We start from the raw sequence: 18916 nt of genomic DNA, 5'->3' as shown, positions 1-18916 counted from the left end.
AGCAGCATAAAACCAGTTCACGAAAGAGGTGACAATTCTCAATTCATCAATTACAGACCTTTCACTGTATGACTGACCTATAATGACCTATAGCACGTGATCCTCTAGTTAGTTTCCTGGAGGAAGAATTTCTAGTTCATGCACTTTTTAAAGTTCTTTGACAGGATCAGTCACCAACAATCACTATATATGTTATTAAAGAGATTGAGGATCATTTTGATTGGTAGAACGCAAGTTTGAGTCCAAGGTTATTAATCTAAGGAAATGAGTTTTTTGCTGTGCCATTTAGGACAATTGTTATTCAATATTCACATCGAATCGTCCCTCAGGGGTCAGTGTTGGGACCATTACTGTACTCACTGTATGTTCTGAGTTTACGGGTAGCAGGGTTAGACGCCCAATATTATACATTTGCGGACGATACTGTATTATTGTATTCGGATAATGATTGTGATAGATTGGTTAATAGGGTAAATGATGATCTAACTAAATATAGTCAATGGTTACTACAAAATAATCTTAAAATAAATTTGGACAAAACCAAATATATCCTATTTAAACAGAAAAATAAGACAATAAATCAAGTTAGAATATGTCTAAATGGTGCGACTTTAGAAAATGTAAATAATATAAAATATTTGGGACTTACACTGGATGAGAATCTTAATTGGAACGCTCATATTGACTACTTAAAAAGTAAGATAATTCCCTTTACAGGAGCATTTTATAAATGTAAGCACTTCTTAAGTAACGCAGCTAAATATAAAATATATAATGCTTACTTTCTTTCAAACTTGCGGTACCTAATTCCAGTGTGGGGAACCTGTTGTAAGTACAATTTTCAAAGAGTTGAAATTTTGCAGAGTAAAGTACTCAAGATTTTATTTAATCTTGATTATTTTATGCATGCGGGGGACATATTTGAAATATTGAAAATCCACTCAATTAGTCACATACTTAAAATAGAACAAGCAAAATTAATATTTAAAATAATTAATAAGCTACAAAAATCAAATTACACTATTGTTTATTCTAGTGAAATACATGCACATAATCTAAGAAACAACAATATTCGACTAAGTAGTGCTAGAACAAACATTGCCCTTAGAAACCCAATCAACGCAGCGACACAAACCTATAATGATCTGTCTTATGAAATAAAACAAGAAGTTTCTTATTATAAATTTATTAGAATGGTTAAGCAATCCTTACACTATTAACAAAGTTGCTAATATGTAATTCTATGGCCACATTGTTACAATAACATATTTCTTTTAAATGTAACTTCGGTACCAATGCTAATATAAGCATTGCTTAGAAGTTTATTCATATATTGGACTTGTGTGTTTATTAAGTTTATGAAATAGGCAATATTATAAATATGTATTAAGAAAAAAAAAAATGTAAAAAAAAATCAATTTTGTAACCAGATAATTGCTTTAATATATGAAGTGTTTTCAAAAAAAAGTCATTCATGATTGTTTTCGACACTGTCCATTTCTCATTTCGCTGATGATTTGAAGCTGTGTCTAGAAAATTTTGACAATGCCCAAATTCAAAGCATTAAGTCAGTTCAACATAAATTTTCTTGATTTGAATTGAATCTATATGTCCTCAACAATCAACGAGATTCTAATTAAGAAAATATTTAATATAATATTTTTTAGAAAAGGAATTGCCCTAAAAATTAATTAATAAATTATATAAATGTTTTAAAAAATAATCCTTGAATTAAGCACACTTAGAAATTACTCAAAGTGTATGGGCATATCATTAAAGTCCTAGAGCAACCTGTCTAATTTAGTAGTATAGCTGTAATTAAGTGAATCCAGATTATTAAATTATCTTATACGAATAAGACTTTATCCCATTTCAAAATACTGCGTGTGAAGCAAAAAACGCAAATGAAAAGATCGATATTCTCTACCGGTTAAAATTCGTATTATGCAAAGGAGGCCTAATTACGAATCCTTAACCTACAAAAAAAAACTATAGGTTTGTTTTCCGTTTCTGTGGTTGTTTTGATGTTTCTTTGGAGAATATTTATTTTGAAATTGAAGTTTTAAATCCCGTAGAATCCGTTGAATACCTTCCATATTAAAAAGGCACATTGATACAATGATATTTTCAATTACAAAATGTAGCACCGGTACGTACATTCTTGCCTTAATAGATGTTGTGCTAAAATCGTGCTATTTTACCTTCTTCCTATTTATTAAATGAGATGAGATAACTCATCCTTAATAAGGGACCCTGCCCTTAAAAGGCCAATGCCTAGCTTATATCTTGGCTAATGCATATTATGTAGTTTATATATAACTTGCCAAAGTTAGGTAATTTGGTATAATATGGTAAATTCTTGGATCTCACAGATCCAAGGATCATGATGTCTATAATTAACTATACTTGCCCTATAACACAAAAATATAGACTCAAAAGTTATTCCTGTGATTTTGAATTGACGAGCTACAGCTGATACACACTCATATGTTTTAATTTAATAAAGTTTTTGTCTCAGAACTACAGGTCAATAAATACAAAATGACTAGAAGTACATAATTTGAACCCTCTAAGAAACAGTAATGGAAGGCAGCTTCAAAAGTATAGTTGCAACTAGAGAATGAACCTTCAGGTTTAAAGATCATTAGAGTAGGGTACATTCAGTTATACTGGATTTGTTTGTAGCTTTTACAATTTTTTATAAATAAAGATATCCACTAAAAAGAGCCATTTAATATCACTGTTAATATTGATATAAAGTATTACATTGTTCCTGAAATTTTTCAATTTGTAACATCACTTTCTGATTCAGGAGTAAATCAATCTTGGTATAGTCTAATTAAAATGAATTCGAACAGCAAAAAAACCAAATCACAATGAATAAGCGGCATCTTCTTTATAAAGCATAGGCATGCAAAAAATAGAGAGTTATTATTTCTTAAAATATTTTAAAAATCCATTAATTGGTTATATTTATTAAAATTTTAATAGCCATATGCACCGTGGTATTTAAGCTCCGCTTTAGGCTTAAGCCTTCGATTTTACATGTAAAATCAGTGGCTTAAACCTAACGCGGAGCTTAAAGACAATGGTGCATATGGACATAATCACTCTATTTTATAAGATAGTTATTGCCTGTAATGTTACACATGTTTTATTATTTAGCTAATATTTTATATACTTTTTTTAGTATTGTTTTATAACATATTGAACTTAAATTTGAATAGGTACCCTGTATAGATAAAGACTAGTTATATTCAGTAAAAGTAAGAGATGTATGGATAATGTAATTCAAATGATTTATACAAGGATTTATAAACTTATTATATTTATTATTATTCATTATACTTAGTAATTAAAATGTTTAAAAAAAAAACTCAAAAATCACTGTTTGAATCTTCAAAACTGGACTCCAAACTTGGATTTATAATAATGGGGTTAACATGAGGTAAAATACCATACTCATTCTCTTTTTCAATAACACTCCGAACACAATTCCTCCATATGTCTGTTTTATTAATTTCTTCTACAATTGCCCTTATAGTTTCTAATACGAAAGTATCGTTAGTTGGAGATTGATTATATTTTCTAATTCGGTCCTTTAAAGTAGCCCAAATCATCCCTATGGGATTAAAAATACAGTAGTACGGCGGTAGACGTAATACGGTGTGGCCATTTGCCTTGCAGAGTTTATCGATAACGTATTCTTTTTTAAAATGTTTATTTTTTATGGATTCTAATAAAATTTTCTTTGTGGCTTTTTGTGGAATGCTCATATAGAGTTTTCAGGTAAATTGGGAATCAATTGCTCAGCAAATCATTTTTCAAATAGATTGGCTGCCATGTCCTCATGGTAATCAGCCGACGAATCCTTTATATTTTTGGCCGACAACAACAACCCATTGGGGATGAAGCCGTTATCACCACCTGCGTGAAGGATTATAACACGTTTACCGCGAGAATTTGGTCCACTTAATGAGCACTTTTTAGTGTCATCCACCCAACCATACTTAACGACATCATGAGTATCATACCAAGTTTCATCTAGGTAAACTATGTTCCTGTTTAATTGACGGTATTCCTTTATTTTTTCTAAATGTTCCTGTCGCCATGTTAGAATTCGAGGAGATTCCATAATAACCATCCTTTTATCTAACTTTTTATATTTAAATCCACATTCTACTAATACACAACGTAATGTAGCAAGCACAACCTTGTTGTGGTTTTTTGACCGTTCCCCAATTTTAGCGCCGTTCGAATTCATTTTAAATAGACTATAAGTATAGTAAGTTATAAGAAACTACTTACTTTCCTTACACTAAAGGAACAACAAACAAAAGGCATGTGTAAGATGTGTCCTACACTTTATGTTTGTTTTGAGTTAAGATTTCGATATTGGGAAGCCATAAGGTTCTCTGAGTAATATTCATTATTGCTCAATAAGATTTAAGTATTAATTTGCCATAAAAAAGTATTGGTCCAATAACTCAATTCATTTAAAAAATCCTTTATTGTATAAAAGGTGTGGTATCCTCGTTTACAGAGAACTCACTTTACTCAATCTAAAAATATTTTAAAATAAATATTCCAGCTTATATAGTTTATAAAAATGGAAAACTAATAAATATTAATGACCAAAAGACAAAATATTTAAAATATAAAACACTATGAAAATAAGAGAAGGAATAAACATCACAATCCTAATAATACAAATAAACTAAGCAAAGAAATTTATCAAAATTAACAATTACTATGAAATATTAGCACTATTAATATCATAGTTGTAGAATATCTATAAAACTCATCTAAATGCATTATTTAATGGAAAGTAATGTGGGCATCCTCATTATCTTAAGTAAAGCAGAGTACAGATTTCTAACCTCTTGCATCGAGTTTATTGCTAACTATTCTAATAGCATGAACAAACAGATCCATTTTTTTGAACTGATCCTTTACACTATCTGTAGGGACTCCAAAATTTTACTAAACTACCATTTTTTTTTCAACTCTGATGTGCATCTTGCAACACAATTTTTATTATGCATAATTACTTTGACAATACTAATGGTCAAGATAAAGCCCGAGGACAATAGTCTAGCAGCCAAAATACAATAAATTATCCTGAAAATATTTGAGCAAGCCACAAAATGTTATAAGTTCAACCAAGGGGTACTTCTTTCTGTTACATTTATTACAGTATAATGGTTAAACAGTAAATAACAATTAAATTGCACATTTCTTTTTGCCTCTTATCTCATTTAACTTGGCTACTTCAGTGTTAAATTACTCTAGCCTTTTTATTTTTTTAAAAATCTTCACGGTACTACAAGATTTAATTCTCATTCAACAATCGTTTAGTTGCTTTTAAACTAAAACATTATAATTACTTAGTCAAGTTAGTCTTAATTCATGATGCTGCAGCCTGACCATTCTTTAATTTGGTACAGTATAATATGTGTCCAAATATTTTTAGGGGAGGTCATTTACTTAGAAAAGAAAAAGGAATATGTTGTTGGAAGGAAAAATTGTGACATATTATTACAAAATGACCAATCTATTAGTAGGCAACATGCCATATTACAAGTTAAGGTAAGTTTCTCTTTTAACTTCCTGATATAAGATCTATGAATTTATATAAATTACTTTTAGGATGATAAAGTAACTGTTAAAGATTGCAATTCTAAATATCATACACTTCTTAATGGCAATCAGATGAAGCCTGAAACTGAAGTTGAAATAAAAAATATGGACACAATTCAGTTTGGAATTTATGAAAACAAATTTCGGTAATTAACACATACATTTCAGAGAAAATGGTTGCATTAAAGACTAAATTAATCATTTTAGATTTGAGTGTTACAAAATGTTAGTGGCCGCTAGCTCCTTAAACACAGAGAGCAAAGTAGCTCTGAAAAGCGCTCTACAAAAATGTGCTGCAAAATATACAGATAATTGGTCAGAACATTGTACCCACTTAACGGTTGATAAACTTACATTAACGCCTAAAGTACTTCATGCCCTCATAGATGGAAAACCCATTGTTACTTTAAAATATTGGTTTGATTATGCCAGTAGTTTGGAACAAAAAACACCATTGCCTGATATAGAAAACTATAAAGATCCCCCGATGGGTGAACAGTTACTAAGTTCGGATTTTTCTTTTAAATATGACCCACGGAGAAATACATTATTTGAAAATAAAGCGTTTATATTTCTTAGTCTTAGTATTAAGAATCAAATGCAGGAAGTTATTAGGAAATGTGGTAGGTAAATTGGAAATCTATATATTTATTTAAAATTGCTATTTTCTAATTTTAGGAGGTACTTGCATTGCCTGGGAAACTGAACCAAAAACTATTTTTGAAATGAACACTAGTGACATTGAGTATTTAGTTGTTAGAGTAGATATTGCCGATGAAGAAAATGAATCATTTAGAAATTTAATAAAAGAGTATGTCAAAGATAAAAGAGCCATTCCACTAGCAGAAATACCATTGGCAATAGTGTATTGTTCTTGTGAGGTTAATTGCAACCCTTCTTTCAATAAAGTATTATGATAACTTTCCTATTTAGGGGCTTTAGTTTGAGTTGTTTTATTATTTTAGGCATCCCAGGTATTTCATCGTCAAACTCAAAGGTATCCAAAAAAAGATGTACTAGTTCCAGAGACAGAAACTATGAATTTGTTAGGACCAAATACAGAGAAGGTTATACCTCCAAGTCTTGGGGAAAACTTAATGGATGTGGAACTAGTTACAATGAAATCACAAGATGATGTAGGAAAAAGTAGTAAACGTGGAAATATCGAAGAGTCATTTCAAGAAAGAGAAGCTAAAAAGATAAAGTTGGACCAGAGTAAAAAAAAACAAAAGTAAGTAGAATGTTTCTTATAAACTCATTTGTTGACTACTAGTGACTACTTTGAGTTAAACTTTGGGTATAAAAGCATATAAATTAAGAATTATAACCAACTGAGAGATCTTCAAGTACCATTTGGTATATTGAGATTTATTTGTGTTACGGGAGAAATAGGCTGGCATATACCACAAGTTGTAGGTGTTGCATCTGTAGTTTTTTTAGGACATTTTGAATCAATTATATCAATTTTATAGTTTCAAAGCAGGAGGCTTTAAAGATCTCTGCTGAAATGTATAGCAAATTCCACAAGCCAACAAAATGAGACTGCCTACCAGTGGCGAAGCGTGAACTTTTTTTTCGGGTAGACAAACAATAAAAGTCGCTAATTAGAAAAAAATGTGTATTCCATATTATTCACTTTAGTGAAATAGGGAATAAAAGCGCATGAAAGATTAACTCAAAGAGAAAAATTATGCAGTGATATAAAAAAGAAAAAAATAATAATAGATAGCATAAAAATAAATACTACTTACAAAAAAACACAACATATATTATAAATATTACATGTATATACTTTACATAAATATTCATATTGCTTTATAAAGAAGTTCAATACGACGCGATTTGCTCATAGCAAAATGGTCAATGACTTTTTCTTTAAATTGTGGGTGTCGATTGTAATCTCCAACGATATCTTTTTCTATAGATAGCGTGGATAACGCTGACAACCGTTCGTTCTTCATCGAGTTTCTCAAATATGTTTTTATTCGTTTTAAGGTACTCATAGATCTTTCTGAGGAGGCACTGGTCACTGGTATAGTAAAAATTAGCCTCAATAATTTTATACTTTCAGAAAAAACATCATTTAAATCATTATCATAAATATAATTAAATAATTGTAATGGTTCTAAATATTGTTTAATATCACAAGCATATATAACTGATAGTTCATTTTCTAATTTTAATAAATTAAAAATTTTTGGATAGGTATTATCCAATTTTTTGTAAAGGTATTTTGGGGATTGTTTTAAATAATCGGGATATTTTTCCCTATCAAAAAGATTTATAAATGATAATTTGTGAATATCGCTAAATCGTTCCTGCAATTGAACAATAATTGTATTAATTACCTCAAATGCAACTCTTTTAAAATTCATCTTAATATTCTGAGAAATCGCGTCACCTAAAAATTCGTCACATTGGTCTACACAAGAAGCAATAGTTTCATCTTTACGTAAGTCAGATATATTTTTAATTGTTTGTTCTACTTCTTTGAAACAAATTGCAGGATTTGACAGTATTTTTGATTGCAAAATTGAGTATAAATGATTTGAAAACACGAAAATTTTATAAAAAAGACATAACATTAGAACAAATTTAGGTTGTTTTAATATTTTGATTAAACCTATAGCCAAATTAGTACTTTCTGGATCGAATTTATCAGAATCTTCTATGAATTTCATAATTTTTAATAGAGTGTGATAGTTTCGAAAAATAGAGAATACTGACCGAGAATGGAAATTCCATCTTGTGTCAGACCCACTTGGAATACTAAAACCTGATTTTCTTAATTCATCTGCTCGTAAAGGAGATCTTGCAAAAAAAGTTTTAAAACTACTTAAATTACAAATAAACAGTTTAACATTAGTAATTCGCTTGGAACAATGTAAAAGAACTAAATTTAGTTGGTGAGCATAACAGTGTATAAATAGTGCTTGTGGGCAGATTTTTTTTATTATAGTTTGTACGCCACCCTTCGTTCCTGACATGACACTAGCCCCGTCATAAGTTTGGGATACAAGTTTTTTTTCGACTTGGCATAATTTTAACACTTCCAATATTTTACTACTAAGACCTACGGCCGTCTTATCACCAGATACATCATAAAATCCAAGAAATCTTTCTACTATCTCATTTTTACAGACATACCTCAAAATAACACTAAATTGCGCACAACACGAAATGTCTGTAGTTTCGTCAGCTTGAACAGAAACAAATTCGGTGTTTTTTAATTCTTCTAAAATTATTTCCTGAACTACACATGTGATAGATTCAACAAGATCATTCTGGATGTCACTCGATGTCCCTCTAAAAACCGAACTGCTTTCTAAGTGATCCTTAATGGCAGGTTCCTCCATAGCTAGTAGCTGCAATATCTCCAAATAATTTCCTAAAATATTTATATTCAATGCTAACATTTTAGCAATTAAGTTACAGTGACCTACCTTTATTTCTTGACTCTCCAGTCTCATCATGGCCTCTAAATGCAAGTTCTTGCTTCGCCAAAAAACAACGTCAATTAATCGGCCTACTATCTGTCTATTTTTTTTCACTTTCTCATTGTGTCGGAGAGCATTAATTTTTCGCGCCTCAATAAGAGTGTGATCAATGCGGGCTTTTCCCAACATGCAAAAAAATTCATTACATGAAATGTGTTTTTTCGAGGTAGCATGTTTGTTCGCTTTCTGAACAAAATTTTTGATTACATTGATCCCATCTTTTGCCCAAGCTTCTTCTCCGCCAAATAAAACACAGGGAAAGCAGTACAAAGCATTCAAATTGACACTTCCCGTCAACCAGCTGAACGACTCGTACCAGGTTTTTTGGAATTTCCGGATAGTTTTGCCGTCGTTTTGTGAAATATTAAGATCAGGTCGTTTTTGAGAATTTTTTAAATTAAGTTTTTCTTCTAATGATAAAGAAGAAAAGTTTCGTTCTTTAATGTATGTAATTGGATCTTCAATATCCATTATTTTAAAATTAAATAAGACAAATAAAAATAAAAGTCAAATACAATTACCAATATCAAACAGTCATTCATTAATAACTACTAAAATTAAAATATCCACTAAAAAAACGTTTTTTATACACCCAAAAATAAAAATACTACTAAATATTAAATTACTAGAGCACGCGCCCGCACCAAATGCCAAATGCAGATTTATCAAAACAAAACAAAACTGAAGATGTATTGCGGCCGACCAGATCAAGTTTGTCCATAAACAATAACCCCTCAACAGCATAATAAAATAGCTGGTCGACTTCCATAGACAAAAGCTCGAATGTCTTTCCCGCGAGTAAATTTCGCAGACGTAATAGGCTGAATGCGATGCGGCCGGACCTCTGTCGCCTGCTTGATGCGTATTTGGTTCGATTAGATGCTAAAACAAATATCAATGTGTCTTCCTGGGGCTCGGTGTCAGCCCTGCATTTTTATTTTAATCGGTGCGACAGGCGGGGCGCGCCTTCGAATTAATCATGTATAGATACGTTCTGTGTTAATTTTTTTTTTTAATTTAAATTCAACAATTACATGAAATAATTAGGTGATAAATTAATAATAAATAACAGGATAATTTTGGGTTGACAGTGTCTACCTTGTCTACTCCTACGCTTCGCCACTGCTGCCTACCTTTACTAATATTCCTGTCTTTTAGACTCAAGGTGTTAGATATTAAACATTCATTAAAATAGTCTTTCATTATTCAAATAAACATGAGTGATTGAGATGACTATACATTAATTTACATACAACTTTGCCATTACTTTTAGGGACTTTAAACAGCCTACAATTGATTCGTTTATTGGACGAAAATCATCTTCAACTTCAATGGATAGCAATGATTCTAGCGTAAAAGAAGATTTGGTAAAAATGATTAAACTTTAACCATTTTAGTTAAACTCACGATAAATTATTATTTAGAAAAAACCAGAAACTGGAACTCAGAAACGTAAAGCGTTAGACGAACCTGATACAGCGCCTTGCCTAAAACCTAACCCGTTCAGTTTAATAAAATCCTCGGCTAAAAGATATAAATCTGAAGAAGAGCACAACCCGTTTCAATCCGGCCGTTCAAAAGCTGACATTTCAAAAACATCAGATAATCCGTTCACTCACATTAAGTTAAATAGTACCAGAAATACGAGCTCTTTTAAGGATAATCATGAAAAAGAAAATGTGTTCCAGAAAGTACCGTTTAAAAACGAACCTGGACCACTGGCTTCGAAAACAAGTGACATTTCAGACCATTCTACAAGCAAACGTACAGTTAGCCTTTGCAATTCTAGTTGGTTATCAAAGAATTCTATAAAAACGGAAGTAGTGGTTAAAATAGAAGATCCAGAAATAGAGAAGTATATTGAGGCATTCAAAAACTGTGTCAAGATTGAGACTCTGCCTGTTTTCGAGAGGACTATCGAGTTGTCAGTGACGATTCAAAACGATGGAGTCAAAAATTTTAAGAAGTTTAAAAAGGTAAAATTCGTCTTAGCTGTTAATAATAATAAACTTGCATTCTCTATTTAATTTTGACATATCTAAGAAGGTAAAACATGAAACTTCTAGGCAATAATAGCTATATCGACATTTTGGTTTCTAATTATTAATTTTATTTATTATTGAAAGTGCCGTTAATATGTAGAACTATAAACTGTAATATTTCTTAATTAAACTCAATATAATTTTAAAAATAAAAATATTTTCCAGGGAGGAGTGTTTTGGCCTTGCTCAAAAGACAGCATCAGAATAATCATAAGTTAATCAGAAGCGACTAAAAGCTCCTTTACATTAGATACGCTAAAAATAAGTAGATATATACATATTATTATTTTAATACTTACCCGATTTTCACCTTTTATTTTTAATAACTAATTAATTTGTGTATTAGAAAAAATAATTCTCTACAAGGGATAAGTGGCTTTTTGCATTACTGTTTTTTTTGGTTCTCTTACTTTCACCTAAAAATAGATTGAAAACTACTCTAAGAGTTTAGCTATTGGATTGAAGCTAGAAGAATTCCTCCATTTTGCTCTCAAAGAAACCTTGATACAATTTACAACAAAACAAAAAAAACATGTAACATATAATTTGTTTGATTAGAATGAGACTGGACGTTTTTTTCATTTTATTTTCTATCTGATTGGCCCTAATTAAAATAAAGTTATATTCCTTACTATATTATAGTAATGAATATATATAATAAATATTAGGTACGGCGTTGACATGAATTCACAAAATTCTTTAATCAAAATCATCGTCATAAAGTTTTTGAAGTATAGGAATTTTGTATGGATGAAGTTTATGCATCTCCAGTGCCTTTCTTACTGTCTCGTGGATATGCCTGTCTGTTCTGCTACTGTCCACAAGGATTTGATAAGCTCTGCAGAAAAAAATTCCAAAATTACAATTTGAATTACCTCATCGTGGGTTTTTTTTTCTATTACTCACCGAACCAGTCTGGGAGAACTTTTAAGCACATATCTGTGACTTACGTCACGATTTTGATTTCTTTCATTGAAAACCAATGTCATTCTTCTTACGCACTTTCCAACCTCTCCATTTCCAAATGAAAATAATTTCAGTTCTTTCTTGAAAAGAATAAATCGTTCTCACACTTTTATTCGGAAGTCTCTAGACAAAAAGCAACAAAGTAGGATACTCTGTTGCCATTTTCCCGAATAGTAAATTTCTCGAACGATAATTTTCCTTAATACAACTAGTTCCTCCCAAACAACTAGTTCTTTTCAGTAATAGTATTTTATCCAGTAATAAAATTTTTGCACTATTGGGTTGGCCTGGGTTATTAAGTACTTATATCAGAGGATTTAAAATAACAACGCCTATTTCTATAGACTTTTCGAGTAATTTAAAAGTTCGGGTGACATTCATTTCCGGAAAATAGTACTTCAGAAAAATTCTGTTTGGAATAACATTGCCCCTGCAGTTACAGATACAGAACCCTCATTTCGTCACTTCGCAAACATTAATTATTCCATCAATGTTTACACCTGAGACTACTTGTTTGATGCATAAAAAGTATTTGTCAGTAAGTCATTCTCCAACTTCTGTTGCATCAATTTAACCTCCTAAATCTGCCATAGTTACTTCAAAAGGGGAAATGTTTAAATGAGCATCAAATATTATGGATGTACAACAAAATGCGGTAACTATTTTAACTAACATGGCAACTTTTATATTTCTGTATATCAGATAAATTTATCGTTGAACAAACTTAAGGCATCATTATATTTTTAATCTGCCAACAAGAGCAGGCACCAAAAAATACACAAAGCTTACAAAAAATCTAAATGAGCTTCTAATTTTCAAAACCAGTTTACCAAAATACCAACTAAACTTCAAAAACTCTAAATGAGCATCTAATTTTCAAATTCATTTCAACTAAAATATTATATAATCATCAATTTTTTTTCTTAAAAGTTTTTATTTTGCATTCGGCAACAGCTTTTGTTAATGAATTGCAAAAAAATCCGGCAACGTGTGTTTATACTGGAGCGACAGTTAACTGCGTTTGGGATTCCCATATACGTTTATTGGTTATGGTGTATATAATATTTCAGTAGTATAAACAGTTGTTTTATGCACCGTTTTATTCGTTTTAAACATTAAATAATCATGGAACTCGATACTGTTTTACCCGGGAATAGTTCTGATGAGAATATTCAAATGGAGAATGAAATAGAAATTCCTTCATATCGTTCGTACAGTGATTCGGAGGTTGAAGAATTAGAAACAAAAAAAAAGCGTGGCGAGAGTAAGCAGTGGCTCTTTGTAAAAAAATTTCCATGTGTTAAAGAAGCGGAGCAAGTTGTTCGTGCAGAAAATACTTGGTCTATTTTAATAACACATATGACTGAAGAAGGAAAGAAAACGTTTTATCGCTGTAACAAAATAAAACGTCGTGGCCCTCAGTCTGCGGCTGCCCATAACCACGAGTCGATTGGAATTCGTTCTGATTACGGAATAAGTCAGGACGTTAAGACAGAAATAAACAAACTATTTGATTTACATTTGAAGCCTAAAGCTATTTTAAAAAGTCTTAGTAAGATGGAGGGAGTAAAATTACCATCAACGAAACAATTGAACAAATATCTATCAAGTCGTAGACGTGTTAAATACGGTTCCTCAACTATAAGTCTAGGAGAACTGCAGCGATGGATATTAAATCAAACAGCAGTTCCCGAGGATATACACCAAGTGTTTGTACTTTCTTATTATATATTGGAGGATAAACCAACGTCCTTTCGCTTTGCATTGTCTACAAAACATTTACTGGGGTTAGCAGAACGTCATGCAAATATTATCCATGCTGATGCGACATACAAGTTGATTTGGCAAGGGTTCCCGGTATTAGTTGTAGGAACTACAGATAAACATAGAAATTTTCATCCGATATGTCTAGGAGTTTCGACAAATGAGCGTCAGGAAGATTTTACCATGTTATTTAATAGTTTAAAAGAACAGGTTTTGTTTGTATACGGACATTCTCTACAACCATCGGTATTAGTTTGTGATGCCGCAAAGAGCATCCAAAATGCTTTTACAGAAGTCTTTGGTCCTGAACCCATTGTGAGAATGTGTTGGGCACATGCAAAAACAAAAATGCAAACCAGGGCTGAACAAACTTGCTCAGACAAAAAAGCCCGAAAGAATATATTACAAGACATTGATGCTTTACAGTCCGTTACTTCTCCTGAACATTTTAATAGCGCTTCACAGCTTTTTATGAGGAAATGGAAAACCCAAACTAATTTTATTAAATACTTCAAAGAAGAGTGGTTAACTCAAAATCGCAATTGGTACCTAGGTGCTGCCCCAGGATCACCAGCAACAAACAACGCACTGGAATCGTTTAATAGAACCATAAAAGATAGCAATACATTACGCGAAAGATTTCCTTTGTCTCGTTTTCTGGTTATCGCATCAGAGATGGTTAACGAATGGTCCTGCAAAACTACAGAGGATTCCTTTTCAATTACTCCGCTTATTAAACTTCCTGGATTGGACAAAAGCATATCAATGGGCAAAATTAGACAAAAAAATAAAGGTGTTAGATGCTGACACGAAGAACAATATCTATATAGTACTAGGAGGTCAAGTATTGGATGTTCAGGCTGAAAAACCTTGGGAAACTTTTGATGAATTCAAAGAATTTTTTTTCCACTTGGAGAGTAACAATTCCCAAAGAAAAATATGATGGATGAATGGTAGGTGCAATTGTCCACATTTTTTTTAAGATGTATATGTGCAAACATCTTCTGGGCCTAGCAATTAGATAAAAATATACAGTTCCGCCTGTAGAGGCAAAAAATATCCATATTGGACAAAAAAGAAAGCGTGGACGTCCATCAAAATCCAAACCTGCTTTGGTAATTCAGTGATGTTTTTAATTTATTGAAGTCTTATTAATAATTTGTTTAATGTTCACTCTTTTTTGTTTCGTGGTTCAAATACTGTTTTAAAAATTGCATTTTTTGTTCTTTTTGTTTTATAAATAGAAGACAATAAAGTATATTTGTGATGCCTATTTTTGTTTTATTTTATGCTCACTAGCTTTTGTCATATTATAAAGTATGAAGTTCAAACAGTTTTTAGAAGCTTTATTATTTAAATAGCTATCCTGATTAGTATAAAACAGTTGACAATATTAATTTTATTAGTGCTAAAGATTAGATGCTCAATAAGTATTTTTGTTGCTCCACCCAGTTTTTAAACGTGCTAAAAAGTATAAAAACTGATGTTCAATTAAATACTACCCCTTCAAAAGCCTGTGTTTTGTAAATTGCTTAGGAAAGATCTAAAGAAATTGTTAATTACAAAGGCTTATTATAATAGTAGGGAATATTTTTTAAACAGTTTTTTTTTTAATTAATTAGATCAGTCTTCAGTGGTGAGGGAAGCTTGAAAACGAAAACGTGTATTCCTACTTTTGTTGTTACTTGGAGATTTCTGAATTTGATATTCTAACTAAACCGTCGTACAGAAAATTGTCCAAGTAACAAAGATGTCCCTCATATTTTCTAGAATTTACTTTTTGAGACCAAAGCTGTATGACCAACGGGAAAAAGTGAAGAAGCTTTTTTTGATTGAGAGTACCACACAAAACATTTTTATGCTAAATTAATACTAAATTAACACATTACTGATGTTTGAAGTGAGTAATAATGGTATAACATCAAGTTTGTGCTGTTTATCTCCGCTACTAAACCCTTAATTTTTGTTTTAAACACATATTTTATTTATCTCTTAGTGTCAACCTCTAAGGCCCCAAGTAACCATTTACAGTAGAAATCAACTAAGAAGAATCAGCATTGGAGATGTCACTGGCCTTGACGTAAATCAAGAAGAAAACTCCGATGGGGAACAACCGCAAGGAACAAAGGACTCTTTGAAATCTAGTGCGCCAAGTAAAGCGAAGCCACGAGGAAAGAGATTCATGTTACTATAAGTTAAGTTACAACCCATATTTTATTTTGTTTTGTTTATTATTCATATTCTGTATATGTCATGTATGAATATATAGATTTTTATTTAAATCGTGCTTATGTTTTAAATAACTAATAGTCTCCGTATTAAAAAAAACATGATTTTGTTTTTACATTATTTTACAACAATAAATACAATACTTCAAATAGCATTAAAAAAATTACAAAGTCCAAATTGTATGATCCTCTACTGCAAGAATGTGATGGTGGATTATTGTAAGTAGCAAAATACCAACTCAAATCATTACTTTCGGTTTTATCCGTGTTAACATTTGCGGAATCACTGGAGGCATAATTTTTGGGCTCTCTGTTATGAGCCATGGGTGACAAAGCGTCGTGTTCTTCCGATATTAATGGGGCACTAGCAGATGGTATATTTGGGGAAATTACTTTTTCGATTGAAGCCATTTTTTTGTGACTCTGCATGCCACCAGGAGCTAGAAAAGCTGCTGTCGAAGTAGTACCTTTAGGCCAACTGGCTACCACATCTGATTTTATAGGCTTTAGAACAGTGGTTTTATATGTTTCAATAACCGTTGTCGTATCTAGTTTTAAAATTGTTGTTTCCTCTATAGCAGCCGTGGTGGTTTCTGGTACAGTTTCTGTAGTTGTTTCACTTGATTCCATTTGCTTCGAGTCAGAACGGGAATTTGGGCTTGTAAAATTAATAAAATGTTGCTTAATAGTTCTCGTATTTTCTGGTTTATCATTAATTGGTAATATTGTACTTTCAACTGTCGGTCTTGTTGTAGTAGAAGTACTACTGGTTGGAGTTAAAAGTGTTGATCTTTGAGGAGTCGAAGGTAATGCCTCAGTAGTATAAATTCTATCAGTAGTCGAGATCAGCACGTTGTTGGCTTCTACAGTGGACGAGTCAGGTTTGAGTATGTTTGTGACGTTCTGTGATTTGGTTGGTTCAGTTTGCTGAATCACTGGGTTTGGGATTGGTTTAAAACCTCCAGTTCCTGGTAGAATTGGAATAAATCCACCTAAAAAACAATAGAAGAACTTAGTAGTAAGCTACTTGAGTCGGTAGTTTATATTCTGCATTGCAAAATTATGAGTCCTTTGATTTCAAAACGAACCACCCCTAATAACTACTTAAAAAAAAAAAGACGTCAATGACCGATATAATTTTTTTGGCACTATTGAATAGACATTTAAATGCTGCTTACAATGATGTCATATGACGGGGGTTCCCATTTCAAAGTGAGGTTCACTGGAGGTGATTGACATCAAATATAAAATTAAACGTCCCTCTAGATATAAATTAGGGGGACGTTCATATAAATTGACGTTTTTTTTTTAAGTAAAGAAGTTATTAAGGGTGGTTTGTTTTGAAATGAAAGCACTGTATATTGATAATATTTTGTTTATTATGCTGCCAATGTTCAAACTTCATAAGAGATTTTTTTTTCTCGAATGTAATGAGTCCTATACAGATAGATGAGGGATACGAATGCTCCATATTCTATTTATGGAGCTATTACATAAATAGTTTATGCCGCAAGGACAATAGTTTATGAACTATTGTCCTTGCTCAGGACAAAGCAATTCAAAGTTTTGCGTTAAAATTATTAACGTCAATTTTCACGAAACACAGTCCTAAAATATGTATATGTTGTACGCAATTGGCGAAAACGGTCACTGCCCGAAATTTATACCCACAACGCGATGTGGATTTGGATCACTAACATGCAAGACTAAATAATAAAGATTAGTTTTATAAAAAATGTGTATTTCATAAATACATCTTAAAAACGTGCCAGTATTTTTATTTTACATATTTTTTGATTGATTTCTTCACATTACTTACGAACCTACATCTTTTTCGTCTTATGGGTATTCTTTATTACCCATAACACGAAAACTGTCGCGTGTCTTCGATGATAATCGTGATTTCGCGTCGTGGATTTTTGAAATTTACACACATCGCGTTTTAGGTATATAAAATATATCCGTAACGCGATGTGGAAAATTCGTAAAATCTACATCGCATTGTGGGTATAAATTTCGGGCAGTGACCGTTTTCGCTAATTGCGTACAACATATATACCTTCTAACTTCATTGACATTTACTTACCGGTTTCAAACTTTGGCATATCCGGTGGCATATGGTAAACTCTAGAACCATGAGGTATCGGTGATTTGTTGACAATCGCAATTCTGTCGTCCATCTTTACCGGGCCAATTTTACTATTCCTCCTGGGTTTAATAGCGTTGCTCAGTAAGTTTCCTAGGCTGGCAAGAGGCAGACCGAAGAACGTAAATCCGCTACTACTGGGTGAATTATTTACTTCCTTTGGAATTTCTTTATCAGCTATTTGGTTTTTGTTATTGGTAGGAGCTGCATATATTGTCGGGGTATTACCTAAAATTGTATGATAAGGAATGGTCGGATCCATTTAATTAAAATATTTAAGTATTTAGTTAAAATATTCAATGAAGTCCTGGGCGTAATCTTTGAATTTAAAGTAGCGGTTACGAAGTCAAACCACCAAAAGTGCGTTCTGCAAGTGTCCTGTCTAAGTCTTCCCCTGTTGATGTTAAGGGATTCTCCGATGGGCACATTTATATAAAGACTCTCAACATGAAAACTTTTCAAAATCTAATGATCTTCGGATCGGGGTTTATTGCGCAAACTTGCTTATTTTGAGTCCCTCTACAACCTCTCCAAGATTGTTCCACTAATTATGAAATACCCCTGTATACACAGGGTAAGATTAAAATGTTAAGATTTATAGAGGAATTTCGATAATTTCCTCTATAGTCAAAA

At 31.8% G+C, this 18916-nt stretch overlaps 2 protein-coding genes across 2 annotated transcripts in view; one reads left to right on the top strand and one right to left on the bottom strand.

The window, feature by feature from the left end:
- Positions 1 to 1986: 1986 nt before the first annotated feature.
- Positions 1987 to 16191, top strand: LOC126745531 (nibrin). The gene is made up of 9 exons (XM_050453409.1): positions 1987 to 2149; positions 5474 to 5589; positions 5650 to 5786; positions 5848 to 6263; positions 6319 to 6548; positions 6606 to 6871; positions 10411 to 10504; positions 10562 to 11113; positions 15906 to 16191. The coding sequence occupies exons 1-9, from the start codon at positions 2119 to 2121 to the stop codon at positions 16101 to 16103; spliced, it is 2040 nt and encodes a 679-aa protein (XP_050309366.1). The 5' UTR covers positions 1987 to 2118; the 3' UTR covers positions 16104 to 16191.
- Positions 16161 to 18916, bottom strand: part of LOC126745528 (protein artichoke) — a 23754-nt gene continuing 20998 nt past the window's right edge. The window contains exons 12-13 of the mRNA XM_050453405.1: positions 18224 to 18511; positions 16161 to 17129 (exon numbers count right to left, since the gene is read on the bottom strand). Coding sequence (XP_050309362.1) covers positions 16261 to 17129; positions 18224 to 18511 — 1157 coding nt within the window. The 3' untranslated portion in view covers positions 16161 to 16260. The remainder of the gene's footprint in view (positions 17130 to 18223; positions 18512 to 18916) is intronic.

The sequence above is a fragment of the Anthonomus grandis genome, chromosome 16, assembly GCF_022605725.1.
Source record: "Anthonomus grandis grandis chromosome 16, icAntGran1.3, whole genome shotgun sequence".
Taxonomy (NCBI): Eukaryota; Metazoa; Arthropoda; class Insecta; order Coleoptera; family Curculionidae; genus Anthonomus; species Anthonomus grandis.
The sequence above is the reverse complement of the archived record's forward strand: the minus strand, read 5'-3'. Positions and strand labels throughout refer to the sequence as shown.